Source organism: Necator americanus, chromosome II (genome assembly GCF_031761385.1).
Source record: "Necator americanus strain Aroian chromosome II, whole genome shotgun sequence".
Taxonomy (NCBI): domain Eukaryota; kingdom Metazoa; phylum Nematoda; class Chromadorea; order Rhabditida; family Ancylostomatidae; genus Necator; species Necator americanus.
In genome coordinates this window covers 14,973,129-14,998,243 of record NC_087372.1, presented here as the reverse complement: position 1 = coordinate 14,998,243, position 25,115 = coordinate 14,973,129, and the positions used below count along the sequence as shown (strand labels likewise).

The window sequence follows — 25,115 nt, the reverse complement described above, 5'->3', positions numbered from 1 at the left end:
CATAAAGTGGAACTGGAAACGGTATATTTTCAATCAAGCAAAGCGCAAAGGTGTCTCGAAAAGCCGATAACAACACGAAATCCAGGTGCACTCTTCAAAATAGTCGATTGTGAAACGAGTATGAAGCATATATGAGACCATCCCTCAAAATGATAAATCATTCATATGAGAAGCATTACTTGAAGAATTCCGCACTATGCTCCCCCCGCTTCCTTTACTTCGTTCTCTATAATCTTGTGCATTCGATTATACATAAATAGGGTGGAACGCAATCTTCGTAAGTACTAATCACTCGTACAAACTACTTCGTCCCTTCTCAAGACCTGTCGCCTATATCTGGTACAGGTCATAGGTGCGATAGGGAGAAGCCGGACCCTCTCCGGTGAAGGAGGTTTAGCTCATGGGGTGCAGCTCAAGTGAAAGGGGTTTCGCCAACCGCCCAAAAGTGAAGGGGGTAACTTCGCCATCCGTTCAAATGTGAAGGGGTCAGAGCACCGGCCCCGACTATAGCATCTATGGCACAGATGTAGAGTCGTTTTCTATTCACACATGCAACGGTTCTGCTTGTTGTTGTTTGTTTTTTTTTGTGTCCTTGCTAAAACGCTAACATAAAGGAGAATAAAAGTAATGTGAAATAAATGAAGAAACAACGCGCCGTTAGCCTGAAAAACGTGGTTGATAAGGTCTACATGAATGATTTATAGCCGTTGAATCCCTTCTTTGTTCCCTAGAGCCCATAATAATCTCATAAAGCACATGCAGTGAGCTATAACATTTCCACAAGGCAGCAAGATCAAAATGAGACTCTATTACTGGGCAATGTCACTGAGTAGATAACTCAACAAAAGAAAGAAAAAGATGGATGACTACACATAACAGCAATGTTTTCGACTCTACTGTAAGAAAGTAAAAAGAAATTAAGAAAGAACGAAGTAGAACCAAACGGCTATTGGTCAGCGAAAATCACCAAAGTTAAAAACCCACTCCTCATCTCACGTTATAACCAGAAATCCCAGGATTTTCGCACGAATTAATCCCAACGAAACTACGAATCGCACCTTTACTTTAGCGGGTACAGCGAACTCGTACCTGCGTTTTTCGCATTTCTGTTTTCAGCGCATTTGATCTTCCTTTTGAAGAGAAATGATGTATGTTTTTCCATCGCCATATATGACATGGAATTCAAGAAGAGTTTAAAACAAGAGACAAGTTGAGCATTATTTGGACGGGTTGTCATTCTGCATTGAATAGTAGGGTTGAAATCCTAAACTAGAAACAATAGGACTCAAAAGGTCCCAAATGCGTGGGATACTTTGCACGGGGCTCTCAGCGGAACAGAATGAAAACGATGTGAACTACGATCTCTCGCTGATTTGCATGCGTTGAAAATGTTTTTGTTGCACTTATGCAGCTACGTGTTCACAACTTAATTGGATCACGGAGCGTTTGCCGTAAGCAACTTCTGGATGAAGACATGGATCAGTTGAGTGATCGAGGAAATCCCGATGATCTATTCAGTACCGTCGCCGCATCGATGGACGACAAAAGCGGCCGCCGCCCCGTTTTCCATGCGATCAATGCGTGCATTTCGCGCCCGAAACTACCTCCTGAATTGCTCGTGATGTCAACCGATTAGGTCATTGGTCACAAAGTTCAGGTCATTTTAGGACATTTTTCTCCCCTTATTTTCATCTGAAATGAATTCCGCATACTTTCATTTCCATGTATTATGGATAATTCCTTGAATATTCTTGCGACTATCCGAATGTGTTGGCTGCAGTCGTTAGGGAGAGATTTCAAATGCTCTCTGCAGGTTTTCTCTTTCATTCGGCTTTATTTCTTTCTAGTTCCTGATGCTCAATGCATATGATTCTTCACAAGTGGTTCCAACTACGAATTATTACAAGCAGGAAATTGAAGATGATGCTTTTATCTTTTCTTCTCTGGTGATAATAAAAAAGGAGTTGTCTTCGATGTTCCGATATAATTTGGCAAAGAAATGCGCAGAGAACTTACGAAATACTAAAGAAAAAATATAAGATTCTAGGAGTGGCACTGAAATTAGTGTTTGACTTTCCTATACTCTCACCACACTGTCCTAATAATTTTTAGAATTTGTCCGCGGAGGAATAGTCAAAAATAAAATGTACTGCTCAATTAAAATCGCTACTACTGCTGCCGATGCGGGTTGTTATGGCTTCAGTTTCTTCTTTATGTGCAGTTTTTGCATTCACGTGACTTGCAGTCCCTTTCTTGTCTTTGATTTGTTCTGTAGTTTTGTTACTCCTCTTCTGTTTCTTCTTTTCGTTATATTAAATTGAAAGAAATAGACATTAACGTCCATTAACATAGTTTCTCATTACTGCTTCAGGCGATGTCCGGGACGCCTTTGATTCGTCCGGGCGCTCAACCTCAACTCGATTATGGAGCAGTACTTCCTTCACAGCCAACAACCACTCGGTAGCTTCGTGTTTGCATCTACTTCCAACTATTCTTGTATATCTTTCAAACTCTGCCGATGTTCTGTTGATTCATTCAGCCAGCAGATTTTTGTAGAGATTTTGTTGATTATTGACAATGCTTTATTCTACTCTCTTATGTTTACCTAAGATCGTGCAATGCGCGCTATAATACTACTAACATTATTTATCTCAAACCTATTTAGAACCACCCCGGATTCTGGACTGGGCGCTGATGATCAAATGAGACATCAAGAACGTCGTGTCCCTCCTCCAGGATTTGTAAGTCGCTTGAGCTTTAGCTTGGGAATTTCTTGCATTGATCAAAGACCATTATTTATCTGCACCATCTTAATTTTGTCGACATCACGACAAAAATGGATGATAACACGGCAAATTTCCAAACTCTGCCTTTCTCAGCATTATACAACAGAATGTCTAGGTCTCATGAATGTTTCACATAAAGAAGAGTGTGAATGTGAATGAAATGAAATAGAAATGGTACCGTAGTGACCATTCGATACGTTTTTTAAAATGCTTTAAAAATATGTATAACTGTATATTTGCTAGCTAATTTTCATTGTTCATTCATTATTCAGCATGAAGAAATTATTTAGCCTAGAGCATTCGAAAAGTATCGGTCTGGTAAGAATGACCTGAAGCTGGATACAATAGCCGTGGAGAGGTGCGGTGGAGCTTGTTGGGATCGGGGTGGGACCACCGCTAGTTTCACTCCGACTGCAGCGGTGAATGGTGTTAGGGAGGATCCTCATTCGACCCCAACCGCTACGTTCTACCACGCCGCTTTGTAGGCAGCCACTGACACAACATCACCGAGCTTCAGGTCGTTTTGACCCAGCTGCATATAATACTTGATATATATATATATATATATATATATATATATATATCAAATCAAAGAAAATTCGTATTGTTCCTTCCAAATTTGATATTAAAGCTCAAAAAAAATCAAAGTAAAGATATAACAACGTAGCTTAATGCTGTGTGTCACTTGCTGAGAATTTCCAAACTTAGATCGAATTATTTCGAAGAAATTTCAGAAATATCATGCAGTATATTGCGAACCATCACATTTCTTATTTGCACAAACTTAACAAAATTCTGTACAAGCATTCAATAACCAACCGTTCGTCGTTTCGGAAATATTTTTTGTATGCATTTTTTTTTTCTGTATGCATATGTGTAACAACTGTTTGCATATCTCATTGTGATTTTTAGGCACATCCTCCTCCACATCCGCACTTTATCCCTCAAGATAGCGCTGTTGGTGGTGTTCATCATCAGTCTGGGCCTGGAGCTTACGGTAAGCAAAACCCTACATTACTGACGGTTCGGGATGGTTTTGATGTTTTTGTTTCTTCTTATCGATGTTATTTTCAGGGCCGTGCGATGGTAACTTCGATAAAGAAAAGGTCCTTTTTACCATTGCGTCTGAATCATTTGTCTTCATTTACATTCTTTACTTTGTTTGATTCTCATTTTAAACCACAGATATATGGTCTACACAGTTTTTAGGTGCCATATGATGGTCCTTCACCCTTTCATCGAAGCAGTCGATATGAAACTGAATCATCTGTAATGGGTGGTGATCCAATGGCGTACAACCGCGTGAGTAATATGTACCAATCTTTCCTTTTGGTGTCATTTGTATAATTTATCCAATGAAAACGTTCAAAAGATGAAGGGATTTTGGGTCTAAAGATGATGTCGTCTTAGTGACGAAGTTTTTCTTCCCAACTAGCTGAAACGAGGAGGGTTATTGTAGACCATGATACGTATTGTCATTGTGCTGCAAGATGTGATGGAGAGGTGGGATCAGCTTTCAAATACAACAAGAAATATTTAGAGTCAGCCTATGATAATCAATCAAAATCACCACCCTTCCGGCCCTCGCTACGACGAATGCAGCGGTCCCAGAATGGTGCATCCACAAAATTCTGCACCAAATCCTGGTAACCCTCCTGCGGGAGTCAACTACTCACAGATACCCGGATATTACAGTGAGTATACGGCATTGTAAACCCAAAAATTGGTTGTTCACTCTTTTGTTTTCTAATTTAAAAAAAATCACCCTTACGTAAAAGCTAATGTGCAACATAGTATCAGATTACATTATCGCGGATGTAAGCCATAATTTGCGTCGAACAATTTCCAGCAAACTGTGACACACATCTCATTCTGGCACTTCTGCTATCTCAGTTTATTACAAATGTAATTGTTGTCTTTTGATCATCTAATCTAAGTTCATCCACAGGCATGGGAGGAGCTGGTGGAGTTGGTGCAGTAGCACTCCAACGATCTACTATCCCATCTATTCCACTGGGCTACGAAAGCGATGTCACTCACTCGCAAACTCAGCAGTCGCCACACCAGATGCAGCAAGCAATGCCACAGTACTATCCGCCCAATCAGCCACCACCTAGTTCCATGCCTTATCAGCAGGTGCACAATTGATTATTTTTTAAACTTGGTTCTACTTCATACCTTGAAAATCCTAACAGGTTCAACCTCCGAGTGGTCATCCCATTTACGGTGGACAGTCCATGCAGCAGCAAGATCCCCAGCAGCAACACCAGCCACCCCCTCCAATGGGCCCTCCCCCACAAGCTGTCATGGCAGTACAACAACGCAATGGTGGCCAATTCATTGTGCCAATGCCACATCCAGGGGTACTAAGATGTTTTTTTTTTATCTGTGATTTGCAAGAAAAATTAAGGTGATCAATAAAATGAATAATATCTTGAAATTTTAGATGATGACGCCGCAGTATATTGGTCAGCAAGTTGTACCCACTGGAGCCCATTATCCACCAGCTGGGGTTTACATGCAACATGCTGTTCGACCGGTGCGTGTTTGTAATGGGACTAGGAATTGTTTTTCGCGCATACCAGGAATCCAGAAATGGTTTGACTGGGAGTAGTAGACACAGCCTCTGCCAAAAAATAACGTTTGGATGGAAATAAAATAGATTTGTTTAACCTATCTATCCATCTGAAATATTCTTGTCATGTATACCGCATTATCCCCTGTGTGCAAACTCCTCTAATTCCATTTCATAGGTATCAGCCGTGTTTTGGTCCTGTTTCTTGGCTAATAGAAAAGGTGGAAGCATGGAATGCGTTTATTTTGTATTTATGTAAAAAGTAAGGTCTTATTTAAGGTCCTTATGTAGCTGCTTGTAAAGTAAGATGTAAGTAAAAGTTAGTAAAGTAGGTAAAGACGTGATCTTGCCAATTATTTAATTATATTATATTTTCATCCTGTTATTGGAAGGTTACGCGCATTCTAAATTATTGGTTACGTTATCATCTGTGTGTAGTAGTAATATACTTAAAACAAATCCTTCGGACCATTGGTACCCATTTCAAGGTCGGAGCATAGTCACAACATAATTCACCGCAGATCTAATTATTAATGAAACTACTTGTTTGCTAATTTAGGCCGTGTTTGTTCCTCGAGGCGACATGGGGTATGCTCCGGTAGAACCGACCCCACCTGTGATGGTGCCAATGCCGTTCGTTGTCCATCAAGTTCCTCCAAATCAAGCGCCTGACCCGGCACCATGTATGTTTTGAAGATCTTGAATATTACAGATTATTTATAGCGGCGGTACAAATAAGGACACCTCAACCTTCCGATTTTCTTGTACCGAGAGAAATGAGTTGATGGAAATAAGTGTAATTAGAAGTGAAGTTTGCTAGGAGTTGTAGAAACACTCTGCCACTTTTCTTCTTCAAATCTACTATTTTTTATTGAGGGGTAATTTATCCAGGTTAAACATGTGTGCAATTCAACCTCTTCTTGAAATCATTTGAACTTTAATTTTGGGCAAGAACTTTAGATCAACAGGCCATGGAACAACAGCCTCCATTGACCATGGACCAGTATGGAGAACAAGAGTTTGGGCCAAATTCTGCTCCGACACAGGTACTAATCGATACTCCTGTATATTACATTCACACCAAACAAATCAATTTGTTAGCCTGTTCGTCCCATGAGCATGCCACCGGGAATTCCCAATGGTATTCAACCTATGATGGGAGTCATGCACCAGCCTCCCCAACATTCTCTGCATGACTCACGTAGTGCAACGGCGTCGATCCCACCTCTTGCGACACAGCCATCGGGTTATGGTCCTTCTCCACATGCCAGGATGTACGGGTTTCATCCGGGGACATTAGCACCACCCTTCATGATGGCTCCCCACTTTGGCGTCCCACAACATATAATGCATTCGTCACCAAGTCGAGGTGAGACGTTGGAAAAAGTACGATTGACCTTTATGGAACCCAAGATTTCAGGCCGAAATTCTCGCATGAATTCGAGTTTTCGAGGGACGTCATCGTACCATAATAGGAACAAGGTATTTTTTGTCCGAGAAGATTATCTCTCCGTTTTTTCATGAAAGCTTGGATTAATATTGTTCTCGAATCCTATAGTCTCCATTTAAGTGCTTCCTTAGTGACCCTAACTAAGGAAGCACTTGAGCGTATGCTGATTGTTGTCAGTTATGTTTTTCCATGTTTTTGCCCTTCAGCAGAACCACTCCCCACAGACGTATTCAAGACAAAGCTCTGTTATGGATGCAAACAAGGATGACGCGAAAGCAACGGAAATGGCTTCCATGGTTAGCACTGAGGTGCAGAAATTAGCAATAAAACCTACAGAAGAAAGTGGTGTAAGGCAAGAAGCTGAGCAAGAAGAACGTTTAGAAGAGGAGGAGGAAGTTGAGAAGAAAGAGAAGGAAGAGGAACACATCTCTGAGGAGGTACAGCAGGAATCAGAACCGCCTGCTATTGTGAAACCTGAGAAAAAATCTGACGACGGGAAAACTACGAAAGAGCTTCTTTCGTTAGCAGGTAAATACGGAACTAAGTTGCCTCCGTGTCTAGCGTACCGTATTTTTCGAATACGTAATGAATGTTTCTGTGTAATTTAGCTCCAAAAACTGACATCGAAAAGCGTGCAACGGTTCCTATTGTAGCTGTTGCTCCTACAGTATCAGTTAAAGCTGAAGTTGTGCAGGCAAAGGAGAAAGAATTGAACGAAGACGAGATTTCTGAGAAAGCAAGCATCGAGTTGCGCAATAAGGATTCAACTCAACAGGCTTCTGTACAGCCTTTGCCGTTATCTGACTCATCAACCTCTATAAAACTCGACTGCACGTTCTGTCGCAGTCTTGGGAAGACAGAGGAGATCTGCACTTCGCATGTGTAAGTGATTAGTGTTCATTTCGGCTTATTCATAAGGTCCTCTACTTAGCTGAGTTTTTTGCCTTCCAGCATTCGCGCTGCAGATGGAAAAGTCACTTGTCCAGAATTGCGCAAGCGCACATGCAATCTGTGCGGAGCGACTGGCGACAATTCCCATTCTGCTGTCTTCTGTCCGTTGAAATCGCAACCATCACGTAGGCTACTATCCATTGATCCACGAGTACTTATCTTTACACTTTTTAATAACTAAAAAAATTAGTGGGAGAGCCTGTGAGCGATGCTCCGAGGATAGCGCACACTGCTCCGCAAAGATCTCCATCGAGCTACAACAAACCTATGGTTTTTGAAAGGAGAGATGGTGGCGGTTATCGTGGCGGATACAGGAATCCAAGCCACCGGGGAGGGTACCATCAGGTGCTTCATTCTGGTTGCAACTCTTTTTGTTGTTCTTTGCGTATTCTAATTACCGAAAATAAGGATTCAATCTTTCAACAGTAGTAAGTGTAAACTTTGAATGAGATTGTCAATTGTGCGTATTTCCTGAGTACAGATTTAAGCTGTTGGTTTTGTGAAGGTTTTGTTGTTCAGGAGTAAGAATCTGAAAGTTTAACTTGTCTTCCCCGTTGATTTTTTTGGTGTTGAAATAAGCAGTAGGCAGTACGCATCCGCTTTTACTGTTAGCTCGCTTGTTAAGTTATCTAAATTTATGATACTGCCAAGATAATCCGGACTGAGACGACCGTTTCCCTAACCGATTGCGGAACCTGCAGTTCTTTTCTGTAGATCACTTTTTTACAGTTCTAGAATACATAGTGAAATTTGGACACTCTTATTTCAGGCTCGAGGCGGTGGACGCTATCAAGCAGGAACTCGTCGCTACAAGTGAAGCGCTGCATCCGGTGCCATCCTGCTTCAGAAGCGGACGGGAACAACAAATGTGCATGTTGATGCAATTCGTAGTCGGGTTTCGTGTTACTAGTGATTCCAGTGCAGTCCATGCCTCAGCATTGCTTTATACGCCCTTAGGTTAGAGTCGTAATACCTCTTCATTTTTCTGAAGCTGTTTTCTTATGCGAGTTTTATCTTTGGGTTTCTTCATCTTTATCCCTAACACACCTTCTTCGTCACTTCATGCAACACTGACATTCCGCCTTACTTTTTATCCAAGAACTTCCAGAAAATATACTCTTGGTTATTCTCGAGACGTGTGTGTAGTTCTGCATAATATTCGTTTTGTCACCAATCGTTGGATGTGGTTAGGCTCACATGTTGAGGGGTGCATCAACCGTGCCGCGACTTTTTCTGCCATCGCCTAACTGTGGCTCATGCTCACTGTTGCCAGGGGAGCATATGCAGCAGTGAGCGGTTTTCGTTGTATCGATACCGTGTGGTTGTCGTCTTTCGCGCAAACACTGCGGTGTTGTCGATCTCTGGTTGAGGGTTAAAGAAACGGTTTTGTTCATTCGTTCGACTTCGTTGTAGATAACCCATGCTGTGAGGGGAAGAATTGCTCACATAGCGGGGTCCTGTTTTGCGTTTTATTAAACAGATACCCCACCAGGAAATATTGTCGTTATAATTTTCCATTTCACAATGGTTCATTTGACTTATCGCTCCAGTTACCGCTGATACCTGAACTTGGCGAAAGGAAGTTTTATGGAGCGATTATTTGTTACTGAACTGTTGTCTAAACAAAGTTGTTTTATTTGTCTATACATAGCAATATGTTTTTCTTGGCTGGGTCTAAGATCATTTCGTTTACGTGCTCCAGCAATCTGTTCACTAGTTTCGAAGCATCCGGTAACTTCAGTTTTTGGCTACTTGACCCCGGTATGTGGCTCTTCTAACGTTCCATGTTTTGTATTTTTGTAAGTGAATAAATAAAAGAGTTCTGGATTTGGAATTTCTCTTAGACTGAATTGACTTGGATTGGTTCGGTAAATCAAACGATGCATTGCTTTCTTTGTTGGGATACCATTAGGTTCCTACGCGCCTAACTAATTGTGATCAGCGGATCCTAGTCTTACTTTCAGTGCTGAATTGGCGGTTCGTGTATATATACATTGCCTATACGTGTTGCCCTAGTCTTATAACTGCCAGCGTTTGCGGTTCGAATTTGCCTTCATTTCTTGCTTTGGAAATGAAATTATAGCATAAGATCGGGTCCTCGGGAACTAGTATGTACAGTTATGGTTAGAGTGGTCGTTCTTGTATTCTGGTAGCGTATTATGGCATGTATAGTCGGGTCAAAACGACATGAAGCACGGTGCAACTCTGTAGGCAGTTGCGCTCGAAGCGACGCGGTGGAGATAGCGGTTGGAATCGAGGTGGGACCATCGCTAAGTGCAGCAATGAGTAGTGGTTGAAGAAGTTCTCACTCGATTCTAGCGTGAGCGCTTACGCAACTGCACCGTGCTTCATGGCGTTGCGACTCTAGTATGTGCGCGACGTGATGTGTATTACGGCAGGTGTATCACTTTGGAGGTGTGTAGAGTGACTGAAGCACGATCGAATCCACTGGTCCCGGACCATAGATTACATTTTTTTGGGTCTTTGCTGGAGTCTTTGACGTAGTTTCAAGATATTTCCATGTCTTGTTAATTCTGCGCTCAGTGCAATCGCTTGCATGTGTTAATTGCGGTTCGGACAGTTACGTACAGTGTTTGGATTTCGAAGAAACTTTAAGATATGGGCATCCCCCAGAAATACTTCTTCTTTAGAAATTAAGCTGGAGAACGCAGAGTGGATGGTGAAGGCCAAGCGCGATCGCAAACTCTCTGATGAGTCGTAGCTTGTCGGTGTCTACCTATCGGTAGCTGACCCAAGCCAGAATTATCCAGCGAATACCACATTCTCGAACTTGGCTAACCACATCGTAGAAATATTGTAAAAGCCCACACCCTCTCATAATTGGACCAGGTTGGCAAGTGTCTGGGTTGCTTTTGGACCGCAATTGTGGTGGAGAAGCAGTGCGTGGCGAAAGTGTGTCCGAAAATGTGTGACACGTGCACACGTGTGAGAAGCAAACTGATGTATGGCAGTGAGTGCTGTGAAGTTCCAAAGTGTGTAATCCCTACACTCGGAAAACCAGTAGACGTAAGCATATGCGGAAAACGCGGGGTTATCAGAAACACTGGAAAAGACTCATGCGAGAACTTATTGTAATCCTAACGTTGATGAACGCTACTAGCAAGTTCTGGAGTTCGTAGGGGTTTCCGACGGAAGTTGTGGTGGCCATTGTCGTTAACCACCCCGGTTAGAAACCAAAGTAAAGAAATCCTTGGCGATGAACACACCATGTGGGATGTGTCAACGACGAATTCGTCTTCAATTAAAAACGTGGAAGTTAAAGAATAAAGATGAAGGTTTGGCCTCGCAGCCCCTGCCCAACCACCGGGTGTGCTTAGATAGACGGTAAACCCACTTAAAGCGGGTCCCACTCCGTTTTTCTTTGGGCTGAGGCGTTGAGCCCGTAATCTACAACGTGAACTCTACGTTTTCCCTGGGGTTTCGTCACCCTCATCGTCACGTCGATTTTCGAGAGTTCGCGTTGTAGATTACGGAAACGAATGTGCCCCTCAGTGCTCAAAGAAAAACGACGTGGAAACCGCTTTAATTCCTACGGTACGTTATAACGCACACCATTGTACACGCTCCGGCCCACTCAACAGCCATTCAATGGTTTTATTTGAGTGGATTGGTGAATTTTAACTTAATTTTAATTTTAAGAGGCTTCATTAATTTTCAACCGCTCGCTCGTGGACGCGGCACGTGCTTAAGGTTGGCGCGTTGCAGATGGTTCCATAGGAAAAACGCAGAGGATAGAATAAACTGCTGAGGGGACCGGAGCGTGTACAAGGATATGCGTTCTAACGTACTTCGTAGGAATTAAAGCGGTTTCACACCGTTTTTAAGGACGATTAGGGAAATTGAGCGGAGCCGTGCTCGTTTCCGTAATCTACAACCCAATCTCTGTATTTCCTTGGCATTTCTGTACCACGTCAACCTAGTGATACGTTGCCTTTAATCACTTCGTCACGTTATCATAAAGGGTCTCATCATAGAATGGAAATTAAGACAATCAAATGCTATCGCCATCTTCATTTACCAGCAACGTGGAGATCAATTTGTTACAATTATTTCCAACGGCAGAGAATTCCTATCTTATCATCGGAAACAATAATAATATTACGATGAGGAAAAAAAACAGAGAACAATAACAATAATAATAATAACATACTGTCCTGAATGCAACTACTACTTATGCTCCGCAACACACCATGCTGTTGTAGAAGTTTGGAATGGTTAGTCTACCCATTCCGACCTTAACCATATCTGTTAGGTGGTGAATGAATTCTACGACTATCATCGTTGTAGGGTAGGACTGAGAGGGCTTCTCCATTGCTGTCAATGTAGACGCTCTTTTGGCGTGACATGATTGGAAGGCCGCGAAAACTGCCAACGTTGGAAATCTGCAAACTATATTGTATTAAATACACTAGAATACTTTTTTTGTACAGTTATGTCTGATCCTATGCAGGTTTCTTTTTTTTTATCGCAGGCCACACTGGTCATAGTCGGGTCAAGACGAGATGAATCACGGCGCATTTGCGTAAGCGGCTGCGCTGAAAGCAGCGGTTATGGCCGATGTGGGATTAGCGCGGATTTCAGCGATGAGTAGTGCCAGCAAGGATCTCCTCTCGATCCTAATAGCTACGCTCCACCACACCGCTTCAAACGCAGCTGCTTACGCTACTGCACCGCTCTTCAGGTCTTATATCGATTTTGACCCGACTATACCGATCGATACAGGGAAAGGGAGCGGTGCAGGAGAACGTCATTTTTAAAGGCATCACCCCTCGAATCTGGGGTGGTACGGGTTTCAGGTGGATTATGCCTATATGGGGTCGTAGATTGTGGGGAACAGGGTGATTCCGTTCATCTCTTCCTAATTGCCGTAAAAACGGCCCGGAATATGAGGCCTCGAGCGTTCCGGAGCGCTGTTCTCTGCGAAGAGTTGTATTGGAGCGCGCCACACTTGTGCACGAACCGCATCTTCCAAACTGTTTTTTACGGCAGTTAGGTAGAGAAGGAGAGAATCACCCTTCTCCCCATAATCTACGACCCCGTATAGGCATAACCCACCTGAAACCCGTACCATCCTAGATTAGAGGCGTGATGCCTTTAAATTAATTACAATTGGAGTCACTGTTAACTGATTCTCGGCTTTATTCTAAGCAGAGATTAAATCTCACAAAATCCAAGAAGATTCATTCCGTTTACAAAGAACACGAAATCGCTTACGTAAAAAAAAAGTTCTGAAGTCATGTGGACCAGCTTGATTCGTTTGCTCAACAAAGCTAGTATTTATATCCTTAGCGAGTGATCAATTGAACTTAATTTTAATGGCTTAATTAATGCTTTAATTAATTGCTCTTAGAGAGCATTTCATCACTTCTGGGGACGTGTAGTAGGGTCATAACGAAATGAAACACGGTGCAGTCACATATGCGGCTGCTCTCGAAGCGACGCGGAGGAGAAAGCATAGCACCGCTTCGAACGCAGCCACTTACGCACCTGCACCTTCTTTCATTTCGTTTGTTGCTTCATTTTCATAAACCTACTATAAAAAGCTGATTCGTCACGTAAGCTTGTCTCTCTGGGTGCTTCTGAGCCATCTAATTTTCGTATATTAGATATTATTAGATTAGATTAGATTTTTGTATATTACTGTACTATTTTTGTATATTACGTTTTCACCACCTTATTCGGTATACTTGGAAAGTATTGGGTTGAAGAATATGTTGTGAGCGTTTTTTTTTACACTTAAAAATGGACATAGAAACAAGAATATTTTCAAAATGTCACATATCATTCGATAGAGAATTCTCGAGTCTACAAAAGAGTCGTATTTTAATTCTTTAAAGTCTTTGAACTTAATTCTGTTAAATCTCTCTTTCAAATGATTAAAGTGGGCTGTCGAGTTGATAAAAGGGAGAACTTTTGACGCCTTCAATTTTTTTTTATAATTAATGATTTGATGACAAGACGACTGAAGCTATAGTCGGCTCAAAACGACATGAAGTACGCAGTTGCGTAAGTGGAGCGGTTGAGATGGCGAATGGAATCGACGTGGGACCATCCCGATCTACAGAGATGGATGGTGGTAGCAAGGGTCCCCTCTCCGCTTCCAGCGCAGCCGCTCATACGCGTACTACACCATGCTTCATGTCATTATGATCCGATTATAGCGGTGGAAATTGTGTTTTCTTTGAAGTGCTTAATGAGGCGGAGAAAGTTGAAGAAAAACGCGAGAAAAGGAACAGATAGACAACCCAGAAAAGAAAAAAAAATTTAGGAATCATTGAAAAACTATTGAGAAATGAGAGGAAGTTGTTGGAAGCAATGCAAGGAATAGCAATGGATAATATCGTGTTAATTCACAGATTCCCAGTTGCTTCTTCTTGTTTTCGAGAAAAGAAGTAGAATAAAAATGAATTCCTCCTCAACCTGCGACAACTGGATCGACTTGGGTGTGATCCGTTTTCAAAGTCAAAAACCCTAGTTTAGAAGCGCGGAGAGAAACGGCAAGCGCTATTTTCAAACATTGTTTCCTCTCTATCTATAATACCAACCTCATTGATAGATTTAATTCGAACAATAGATGGTTTCGAAAATGCTCCATTTTGCCACTTTGACATTATACTTTAATTTTATGAAAAAACAGGAGTCAGCTAAAATAAGAAATTGGAATAGAATGGAATGAAATCTTGTAGAGTGAAAAATCTTCTCTTGATTGATATGTGACATTTCAGAAAATTATGCTGCTTCTACCTGTATTTTTCACTTAGAAAAAAGGGTCATGACTTATAGTAAGATCAAAACGACATGAACTACGTAGGCAATTGCGTACGCAGCTTCTCTCGAGGCGCTTCGATGGAGCGTAGCGGGCAGGAGCGCAGCGAAACCCTTGCTGGCACCATGCATCACTGGAGCAGTCCCGTCTCGGTTCCAACTGCTGCCTCCACCGCGCCGTTTCGAGCACGTACGCAAATGCACCGCAATTACACTAGTGATTCATGTCATTTTGAGCCCAGTATATACCTCAACCCAATATTTCATGAACCTTGTTTTCCAATGGAGAGCAAACAACATCGGAAACATTCCCTCTTTTGGTATTGATCCGCTTTGCTATCTTTTTGATATTGTTAGTTTTCACTGGACTCTAGTATTGATCCGCTTCTCTGCGTAGTACTAGTTTCCCTTGAAAGGATCTTAGCGCTCTGACTTTCGATAAACATAAGCAGCGTAGTGCTACGTATTGAATACTCGACCCCACCATCGGTATTCCAGAATGTCATTTTCCAAGAACGTTTTTTTAATTTGCTATTGAAAGAACAAAACCATTTTAAAAGCTGATTTCCATCTCAGAATATGATAGATGTATGATATTGGGTTGAGGGATAATTCGTGACAGTTTTTTACTTCAAACTTGAAAATTCACCGAGAGTAAAAAATGACGGCGAAGTAATATGAACTGTTTGATTAGAATTTCTCGTTCTAAAAGAAAGTGGTGCAGTCGCATCAAAATGACAGTGAGGAGTTGAGTGTGATGCGGTTGCGTATGCGGCTGCGTTCGAAGCAGCGCGATGGAGGATTGAGGTTGGACCATCGCGAACTGCAACGATGAGTTCTGTTCAGGGTAAAGTGTACTTTTAGATATTCCCGATAGGAGTGTCGCAAGAAAAGAGGAAACAGGTGGGAATGGTAAGAGGGAGGGCAGGGGAGAGAAGAGAAGGGAAATTGGGAGGGAAAGGGGGAGAGAGGAAACTCATATAAGAGCGTACAGAATTTGGTTTACGGTAGATAAGGCGCAGCAAAATAAGCAGAATTGAAGAAATGCTTATTCGAGACAGCGCAGTGTAGCGCTACTTTTGTTAGAAAGGGTCGGGGGCCAACAGAAGTGAGATTTCTGCTCTCAGCATAGAACAGTTGAAGGATTTTCATCCAGCAATGATGGTTTCTCATATTATCACACAAAAAAAGTATTGGGATGTTATTACTGTGCGGAAAAAAGGCATCAGCAACTGGAAACAAGGGTAAAACTAGTGCAGAGAAAGCTGTCCGCGCTGCAAAATAACGACACTCGCAGTAATTCTCCTGCAGTACAATTCTGCAAAGTTATAAAGATTGACTTTGTCCTCGTGGGCGCAAAATTTGGTTTTCTCTATATTTTTAAAGCTTTTTTGGAACCTAGTTGGGAAAAATCGCAACTTTTCCTCCTAATTTTTTATTTTCCCAACTAGCTTTAGAATAACCAGAATAACTGCAAATATTTTAAAATTTTGAACTTAGAGGTTCTCCTTGATCCTTGCTCTATCAAAGGATATCGGCGGATCTTCTCCTCTACGACTACGGTGGCGCAATGAAGTAAACGACAGAAATTTGGCCGTGATTCAGAATGCATTTGACTTCAGAGAAAGCCCGAAAACTCAGCTTACCTTCGAAAACTTATTCGGTCAGAAATATGTTACAAGTAGAGTAAGTCAAGTAGAACTTTTCAACTTTTCAACTAGAATCTCTTTTGTTTTTCATATTCTTTTTCATTCCTTTAAACGTTAGTAGAAAAAAGCTTGGGAATTTGCTAAAATTCCCAACGTCTTTTCTACCAACTCAAAAAAATCCAGGTTTTCTCAAAACGGTAATTTAGTTATCTTGTAGCGCAAACTTTTCTCTACAAAACGCGGCAAAATGAAACATTTTCTACACTATGTTTTTTGGGAGCGGGGATAGTGTAGCGGTTAGAGGTTCCGCTGCTTGCACGATCGATCGGAGGTTTCGAATCCGCCTCAGTGCTCACCAAGCTCTTCATCCCTCCGTCGTCGATAAATTGGTACCAGACTTGTCTGGGAGGATAAAAACACTGACTTGACACATCGGGTAGCCACCGCAAGTCATTGTATAGGCCAGTTACACGTTCGTAAACCTCAAACGATTGTGAAGTGAACGTGGGAGCGCATCCCAAGCGGATTTACTAACGCCAGACACTTCATCCTTTTATCCTTTATTTGTTCGTTTTTTTTGAATTTTATGGGGGTGGTTAAATCGCGGTCGACCAACTGTCTTGGGTTGAGGAAAATTCTTCTTTTTCAGTTTTTTGAAAAGAAAACTACTGCAGATTACTTAATACTCTTCGTTGTTGTTCTTTCTACAGTTCCTAAGGTTTCGTAATGTTTTTCAGCGTGTTTCTGTCGTTTTTTCTTTTTCAGTTCCCTTTACTTCTATGTTTGCTTGCTTAATCTCTTGAGTTTTTTCATGACTCACTCGATACTGTCCACACACATCTGCTAGTTTTTGCAGGTTTAACAACTCAATGAAGGTAAAAAGAGAAAAGAGCAGAAGCTATTGAAGCTGCTCTGTTCTGTCTCCTTGATACTCTATTTCTATGACTTCGGAGAAACAAGAATCAATAATTTAAAGATCGAAATACTACTATATTATAGTGCGAGAAGCCCTCTACCAGGTATGTAATATTTGCCAATAGTTTTTATTTTTATGAGCATTCTTACGTAATACATTGGTCCCTACTCCAGCATTAGTTTTACTGAAACATTCGATTTACTGAAACATTCGATCTGCGATATTTTTGCAGATCTGTGGTGTGTTAAAGGAACAGCTCCGTAAGAAGATTTTATTTCTTAGTCTGCTACTCCACTGTATTTTTCGAACATCTCCATGTTCATGACAGTAGGAAAATTGACTTAAAGGCAGCGTATCACGAAATAGATGCGGTACGGAAATCCCAAGAAAAACGTAGAGTTCGGTTTGTGAATTAAGGAAATGAGCGTATCCCGGTCATTTTCCCCTAATGGTCGTAAAAAACGGCGTGGAAGACGCCGTTTTTTCCTACAAAATCAGCTGCAACCCACCACCTTAGTGCACGTACCGCATCCATGAGCGAACGATCGAATATAAGTGAGGTTTTCTCACCATCCTTTTCAAGTGAAACCAAAGAAAAGGAGAAACTGAGAGGAGCGCGTTATAACGTACCTCCTAGGAACCAAAGCGGTTCACAGGCCGTTTTTTTACGACGACTAGGGGAATTGAGCGAGCATAAGCTCGTTTTCGTAATCTACAACCCGAATCATACGCCTTCCCTGGTGTTTCTGTGCACCGTCATCCTACTGGTACGCTGCTTTTTATACTCAATAGGAAAACCATCTTCGAAAAGAAGAGTTCTCTCGGAGAACTCTGAAAATTTTGTGGAAGAGCAAAAGTACGAAACATACCGACTTATGCACGGAAATGTGGTCCAGTTCGTTGTCGACAATAAAATTATGAAGGAGTACCGGAGCTCTCAGTTCGAGTTGGTGCTTCTTTGGATGCTGTTCTTTTGCTATATGTCGTTCCATGAGCGAAAGTGGCAAGGCTAAAGAGATGAGATTTAAGTGACGGAAATTCTAAGCTGTCTCAGTGGTTTGTGGTACACCTACGGATATGTACAATGGTCAAATTTCCGTCAAAATCTGGATGTTTTGGTCATAACTGAGAATCACAAACCTAATTGGGTAGCCGCTACGAAGGCTACCAAAATCACAACGGACGAAAACATGCTTGTACTGGTACTAATGTGCTAATAATACGCTTCACCAGAAAAAGTTACGCTTCTTAAGTAGCATGGTCAAACGGGGCGGTTACCTTGCATGCTCGTTCTTTATCACGCACCTGTTATGTTCATCACAACGTCGACTCACACGCCTGGGAATTCGCTACATGATTAATAGCTTGATTTTCTGACCTTTGACTTGACTGTAGGGAGCGAGAGAGAATCGTAGTCCTAAACACACGCAGTGTTAAATGATACAAAGACGAAGAAAATGGGAAAGCCATCCAACAGTTACAGCAGTCCATCCAACAGGAGCGGCTTTTTAACTCTAGGAACGATTTTTTGCGCTCTAAGCGCACTTCGAATGCAGATCGATTAGAGCATTGTTGAGTACCTTCAGCTATCTTTGCACCCTGCACTCCTAGTCGCCTGTGCTATGTGTTCGCAACATGTCATAGTCTCATGCGAATTTGTACGTGCTATTGTTCCGCTGAGTTGAGGGGAGAGGAGGAACTAGAATGGGACAAAAACGGATAGGTAGAAGTACGTGCACACAGTCACTGAACTAAACTACATGCCAAGAAGTCGCTCTGTTGCCACTGCACTTCCTCTCCAGCTATGAGATGAGTAACGAAGGATCTCCAATACAACCCGAGGACATTATGGTACGAATCGCTGGCGGTCCAGCTGTCTCCTTCTGCATTTTGGTGTGTTGCCCAACGAAACGGTTTTACGACGCTTAACGGCGCAACGCCTGCAACCGCACCAAACCCGTTTGTGAGTTTACGTCATCTTCTGAATCGCCATAGTTTCTACCTCACCTTACCCAGGGAAGGCCATGCCAACTGTAGGTATTAAGAAAACCATTCTCGATAAGCATCTAGGCAAATGTTATAGTGAGTCTTTTGGTTCTTGGCTTACTTTTTTCTTCGTGCCACAATTTGTATTGTAGAACTTATTCATTTTAGCTGAGAGAGAATTCGATGAGCTCTGTTTCGAATATGGCCTGGAGCTGGATGAAATTGTATATCATTCCACTACTTAGCTTCTGAAATGAAGACAAAGCGTTGACGCTTTCAGACTTCTGAGAAGGCCGCCGTTGAAAAAGAACGAGGGCAGGGAGCGGCCGGAGATGAACTCTCGGAATCCGAAGTCTATAAAATCGATATCCCAGCTAACAGATATGATCTTCTCTGCGTAGAAGGACTAGCAAGAGCTCTACGGATATTTAAGAATGAGTAAGTCGTCATTACTTCCAGCATTTTTTTAAGCGTGCTTTGCCTGATTCTCTATTCTTGTATTCCTGTATTCTTGTATTTTTTGCTCGTTCATTTCCCATTTTCGGTATTGTTGTACCAACACTGTCGCTACAAAATTGTTTACGTGTAATTTCTATTGTATCTTGTTATAATAAAAGCTGCTTATTTCACTTAAGATTGAGCAATTCACTTAAGATTGAAGCGACCGAATTATATCCTGAAACGACCAGAAGGACTTCTTCAGCAAATAATTGTCTCTAAAGAGGTGAGATCTTTAAACAGTTGTGACGTTTCCTCAGGCTCACTTGAATAAAGGACATTTTGAGCCGTCAAAATCTTATTTTTATCCTTTCGTGATTAAAACTGTCTAAGAATGAAAGTTTACTCTAAACCATCAAAAACTGTAGTTTTATCCTTCCATGTTTAAGACTGCTGCAGTTCGTCCTTTTGTCGTTGGTGCTATTCTTCGAGATATTGCGTTCGATGCTGACAGTTATACATCTTTCATCGATCTACAGGTAGCTGTTCCAAATATTTAAAGGTAGCATATCACGAAATTGACAATCTTGTGGTCTCTATGGGACGATATAGAGTTTGTTTTCTAGAGTTTAAGCGAATTGCGAGTTTAAGCGGTGCAACGATTTCTAATCTTCAAGAAAAAAAAACGGTGTGAGAAATGGCCTTCTTTCCTACCAGGTACTTCAGAAGGCCCCAACTCCAGGAGCGAGCGCTAACAATTATTGAGGTTCTCTCGCCATCTAGTCAAGTGAAACCAATGAATAGGCTGCCTGGGGGACCGGCACACATGCAAGGCTGGGCGTTCGGTGTATCTCGTAGGAACTAAAGCCGCTCCCACACCGGTTTTTTTGGACGACCTGGGGTAATTGAGTGCAGCTGCCTTCATTTTCCTAATCTATATCCCGAACTCTATGTTCTCTCTGGAGTTCCTGTACTGGTAAGCTGCCTTCAACACTCAATAAATTCCTCATTTATTTCTATTTTAGGATAAGTTGCATCAAAATATTTGCCGAAAGCGAACGCTCGTTGCCATCGGCACTCATGATTTGGATACCGTATCGGGTGAGATGTTGGGCACACTGTTAAAAAAAAAAGAAAAAAACTCAAGTGTCTTGTGTGATGTGTTTTGATTTAGTCTAAGTGCTCATTTAGGTCCTTTCAAGTATACCGCTGATTTGCCCGAGGAAATTAGATTTGCTCCTCTTAACCAGACAAAACAGTTCAGTGCTAAGGAGTTGATGGATTTTTATTCGGTGAACTAACACATTTTTTTTCGAACAAAAACTTGCTACACTTCATCGCGAAGATGTACATGAATTCGCTTTTTATTTGTAGGCGGACAGTCATCTGAAAGCTTATCTACCTATTATTCGTGACAAAGAACGCTATCCAGTTATTTACGATTCGAACGGTGTTGTGTGCTCCATGCCTCCTATAATTAACGGTGTGTTGGTATTTCCATAATACATAGAGTATAACTGCTTTTTGGTTTCTAAAGAATTTCCTATAGTGTTTGCACTTAACGATTTGTTTATAGGCGAACATTCTAAAATTACTTTGAACACTAAGAATGTATTTATCGAAGCAACTGCAACAGACTTGCAAAAGGTATCCTTACTTGTCCGATAGCCTTTTTGTTTTTCTTTTGTTTTTAGCTCTTTCTTGTTAACATGACTATTTTGAGGCAATTGTGGTTTTGGACACAGTTGTAACTATGTTCAGTCAGTACTGCCAGAAGCCCTTTACGTGAGTTTCATTTTGCCAATGTTCTGCTTCGCTCATAAGTAGAATGTTTCATTATGAAATTTCAGCATTGAGCCTGTTGAAGTGGTGTATGAGCAGGATGCTCGGAAAGAAGTGTATCCGGTATGTCTTCTCTTCAACACTATGCAACTTCTTTCATCATCTTTTTTTCTTCAGATACTGTCATCTCGGGAAATTGTGGTTCGAGTCTCTGAAATCAATACTAAAATCGGCTTTCAACTCGATGCACAGACAATGGCTGTATTACTCACCCGAATGTCTCTAAAAGCAGACGTTATCAATGAAAATACACTTAAGGTTGGCCTGTTACTTAATCTTGAAGTAGTTTTTTCTGCTTTCTGCATTCTGCATTTCGGTATTTCAAGGTAACAATCCCTCCTACTCGGCACGACATACTCCATGAATGTGATGTGGCTGAGGACGTTGGAGTTGCTTATGGTTTTAACAAATTAGTGCACCGGCTTCCTGAGGTTTGCATCTATTTTTAGAATGGTGACATTGGCAAAGGTAATACAATTCTGCAATTTCAGTCAAATACGGTGGCCGAAGCATTCCCCTTGAACAAACTGTCGGATTTGCTCAGAGGTGAAGTGGCTGCTGCTGGATGGACCGAGGCTTTAAATTTTGCTCTCTGTTCACGAGAAGACATTTCTACGCGTTTAAGAGACGACACTGCTCTTAATCACGCGGTGCATATTTCGAATCCGAAGACTCAAGAATTTCAGGTTTAGTAATGTTTCGCTAATATTTGCAGCACCTGCTCGCGAAGATTCTCATGACCATCCTTCCAGGTGGCACGATCATCACTTCTGCCAGGGCTATTGAAGACGCTTTCTTCAAACCGAGATATGCCGCTTCCTCTCAAACTTTTCGAATTACAAGATATTGTACTAAAGGATCCTACGTCTGGTAAGAAGCTTTCTAATGTCCCTTGTACTTTTATCTGAGCTACCCCGATGAGGAGATTAACTTCAGGAATAGGAAGCATTAAACAATTCTGAGCAAAAAAATGTGTTGCTGCGGTAAAGAGCTGAAAAAGTTGAAGGGAGAAATGATAAATTGAGTTAGGTGCACCATTGATATCATCAAATAATGCCACTAAAACTAATATACACATTTAGTTGGCCTTAGTTTGTTAGTGTTGTATGATATTCAGCTATAGGTTTTCTCCAGTATCAGACCAGATGCTTGAATGAGGAATTTCGCTGTCAGATCAATTTTCGAATATGGCACTTAATTTTTTCCCGCATTAAACTGAAGTGTATTAACGTGTAAACGGAAAAAAATGTGAAACACTTCTACAAAAAACTGCACATGCAGTAGTTCCATTACCTTAAAGTTGTCCTATACTTGTAAATTTTCACAGAATAAAGTGCTTTTTTTTCTACATTTCTCTTTCTCGATAACACCTAAAGTGAGCGACTTGATCGTTTATAAAGATCTGATTGGATTATCAACATTTCCAGTTGTTTTTATTATATTCATTCCCATCCAAGTGCAGAAGGTAAAGAGTGACAATTTTTTGTTAAAGGAAGAAAATCTGTTAGTGAAGGTTGTTGATCCCCAATATCTCTAACTCAGTACGGCTCAGGTTATAGTGCGCAAGCTCAATTCATTTTTCTCAACAAATTGATTCCGTTAATGGATTTATGGATTTTCACCTACATCTTCTAGAATACATCTGTCCGTATGTATTCGAAGTGATATTTCTTTCACTTTTGTCTGTATTTGATTTCAGCGTTGGTTGTATTACTATAATCAATTCCACATTAGATGATATGTCAACGAATAAATACTTCTCAAAAGATCAGTTTCAGAGGTTGGAGCTCGCAATGAACGCCGACTCGGTGCCGTTTACTACAACAAAACCGGAGGTTTTGAAATTATTCATGGATTCCTAGACAGAGTAATGCGGTTGCTGGACGTTAGTCCTGCGAAAGATGGATCCGGTTACTACATCCAAGCAAGCGATAGTACGTTTTTTTTATTAGGTACTACATCAGTTGCATAATACCTGAATATGTTGGGAGCGCAGTACTAGTGCCGAGGATCTCCATGAAGCGACATACTAGCCTTTTTATTACACTGTATGGGAGACTGAAACTTTGAAACTTTTTCTTTAGATCCCACATTCTTCCCAGGACGATGCGCTTCCATCATCGGTCCTAACGATGTGACTCTGGGTGTCTTAGGTATTTTTTCCTGCCTTCTATTACAATACTGCTTCTTTTGGAATTAGGTCCTGCCTACTTGAATATTAACTTTGATTTTTCGAATGTTAACTTTGATTTTAGGTGTCCTTCACCCTGAAGTGATCACAGCCTTTGGCTTAACTTTACCATGTTGCGCTATCGAGCTGAACATCGAGCACTTCCTGTAGCTTCCTCAAAATAAAGTCGTATTCATTGCCTCTCCAGAGCTTCGTTTTGTTCTTGTTTTCCTGTTGTTTTCGAGGTCAAAAGTTGTTAATTTATTACTGGGATTTCCGGTTAAAATCTGTTAATTTGTGATTAAAATCTATTCGCGTTTTTCCTTAATAAAGGTGTTCTATCTTCCGTGATACGCTCGCATTAGGTAGTTCCAACGCATATCTTTTTTTTATTCCAACATTATGCTTCTTTTGATTTTCATATGATAGTTCATTTTGCTATTTTCGATGTTATCCGACTGTTTGCTCATTATTGCGATCGCTTTATGTACGGCCTTAGCGGGAGAAGGTTTGACCTATCTACTAGTTTACCGGTCTGAACAATACAAACGTCTGAAAGTGAGTTACACTATCGCAGCTCTGGTTACTACTTTTCTAATTAATTGGCTGTTGTTTAGTCTGAAATGGAGCGCAAAACGAAAAGGCTAGAGAAAAAGAAGCAAGAGGTAGGCGAGGCTGTGGATAAAAACGCAAAGAAACGACTGGAGCGTGACGAAGAACGACTGAAGGTTACGTACTGGGATGCTGTCACTTCATAATCTAGTTTTGGATACATTTGAAAAAAACTGCATCTAGGCGACGAACCGAGACATGTCGATGTTCAAAATGAAGTCAATGTTCGCTATCGGCTTGGCGTTCACAGCTTTGTTGTCAACGTTTAACTCAATATTCGATGGCCGTGTTGTCGCACGCTTACCTTTTGTACCAATAGGATTTCTTCAAGGTCTTTCACATCGAAATCTCGTGAGTTCAAGTTGTTTACCTCAGATATGTGCAGCATTCGTTTGAATACATATTTCTTTGAAAATAGTGCGCTTTAGTAGTGCATATCATACATAATAAGCTAGGAGAAGATTTACGAAACGAAAAAATAACGGCTGTAACAGTTCGCCCTAATCTCTTGGATTAATTCCAGCAGAAGAATAGGTTATCAATTCCAGGTTGGTGATGATATGCGGGACTGTTCCTTCATCTTTCTTTACATTCTCTGCACAATGACGATTCGACAAAACTTGCAAAAAGCGCTCGGTTTTGCCCCATCCCGTGCAATGAACCGCCAGCAAGGAAGTGCATGGGCGCCTGCTCAACAACAGCAGTTCAACTATTTCCGTTAGACCGTTAACTTAGGATGACCTCACAATTACAGTTCCAACGTTGCTTTCTTTTGTCATGCGTGCTTGTGTTGTTGTTGATAGACATCTCATGATACGAATGAAAACCTATCATATCAGCCAGTGCTCATGATCTGTTATCGGACTAACGTTTATTGCTACTGCTAAGAAGTAGGACGATTCTTACCACATTTAAATTACTAGTAACAATAGCTTCTATTAAATATGAGCTAGA

General features: G+C 41.3%; 5 protein-coding genes across 5 annotated transcripts; 4 read left to right on the top strand and 1 right to left on the bottom strand.

Annotated features, from left to right (window-relative positions):
• Positions 1–1,405: 1,405 nt before the first annotated feature.
• On the top strand, positions 1,406–1,636 carry RB195_017901 (uncharacterized protein; the record flags this gene model as incomplete). The annotated part of the gene is made up of 1 exon (XM_064185092.1): positions 1,406–1,636. The coding sequence occupies one exon, from the start codon at positions 1,406–1,408 to the stop codon at positions 1,634–1,636; it is 231 nt and encodes a 76-aa protein (XP_064040973.1).
• Positions 1,637–2,374: 738 nt separating this feature from the next.
• Positions 2,375–8,579, top strand: RB195_017900 (uncharacterized protein; the record flags this gene model as incomplete). The annotated part of the gene is made up of 18 exons (XM_064185091.1): positions 2,375–2,460; positions 2,666–2,741; positions 3,699–3,783; positions 3,861–3,892; positions 3,996–4,088; positions 4,327–4,480; positions 4,735–4,922; positions 4,982–5,149; positions 5,233–5,325; positions 5,921–6,044; positions 6,322–6,407; positions 6,463–6,730; positions 6,782–6,843; positions 7,018–7,339; positions 7,420–7,693; positions 7,763–7,887; positions 7,953–8,107; positions 8,532–8,579. 18 exons carry the CDS (start codon positions 2,375–2,377, stop codon positions 8,577–8,579), a joined length of 2,439 nt encoding a protein of 812 aa, XP_064040972.1.
• A 3,439-nt stretch (positions 8,580–12,018) lies between these two features.
• On the bottom strand, positions 12,019–18,431 carry RB195_017899 (uncharacterized protein; the record flags this gene model as incomplete). The annotated part of the gene is made up of 3 exons (XM_013445100.1): positions 12,019–12,165; positions 17,983–18,122; positions 18,419–18,431. 3 exons carry the CDS (start codon positions 18,429–18,431, stop codon positions 12,019–12,021), a joined length of 300 nt encoding a protein of 99 aa, XP_013300554.1.
• Positions 18,432–19,137: 706 nt separating this feature from the next.
• RB195_017898 (uncharacterized protein) lies at positions 19,138–23,720 on the top strand (the record flags this gene model as incomplete). The annotated part of the gene is made up of 18 exons (XM_013445101.2): positions 19,138–19,195; positions 19,268–19,323; positions 19,380–19,537; positions 19,754–19,823; positions 19,987–20,076; positions 20,563–20,638; positions 20,729–20,829; positions 20,912–21,020; positions 21,114–21,184; positions 21,261–21,322; positions 21,388–21,442; positions 21,497–21,637; positions 21,706–21,810; positions 21,871–22,065; positions 22,132–22,249; positions 23,158–23,313; positions 23,464–23,532; positions 23,635–23,720. 18 exons carry the CDS (start codon positions 19,138–19,140, stop codon positions 23,718–23,720), a joined length of 1,776 nt encoding a protein of 591 aa, XP_013300555.2.
• Positions 23,721–23,996: 276 nt separating this feature from the next.
• RB195_017897 (uncharacterized protein) lies at positions 23,997–24,883 on the top strand (the record flags this gene model as incomplete). The annotated part of the gene is made up of 4 exons (XM_064185090.1): positions 23,997–24,107; positions 24,167–24,277; positions 24,345–24,512; positions 24,710–24,883. 4 exons carry the CDS (start codon positions 23,997–23,999, stop codon positions 24,881–24,883), a joined length of 564 nt encoding a protein of 187 aa, XP_064040971.1.
• Between the last annotated feature and the right edge of the window lie 232 nt (positions 24,884–25,115).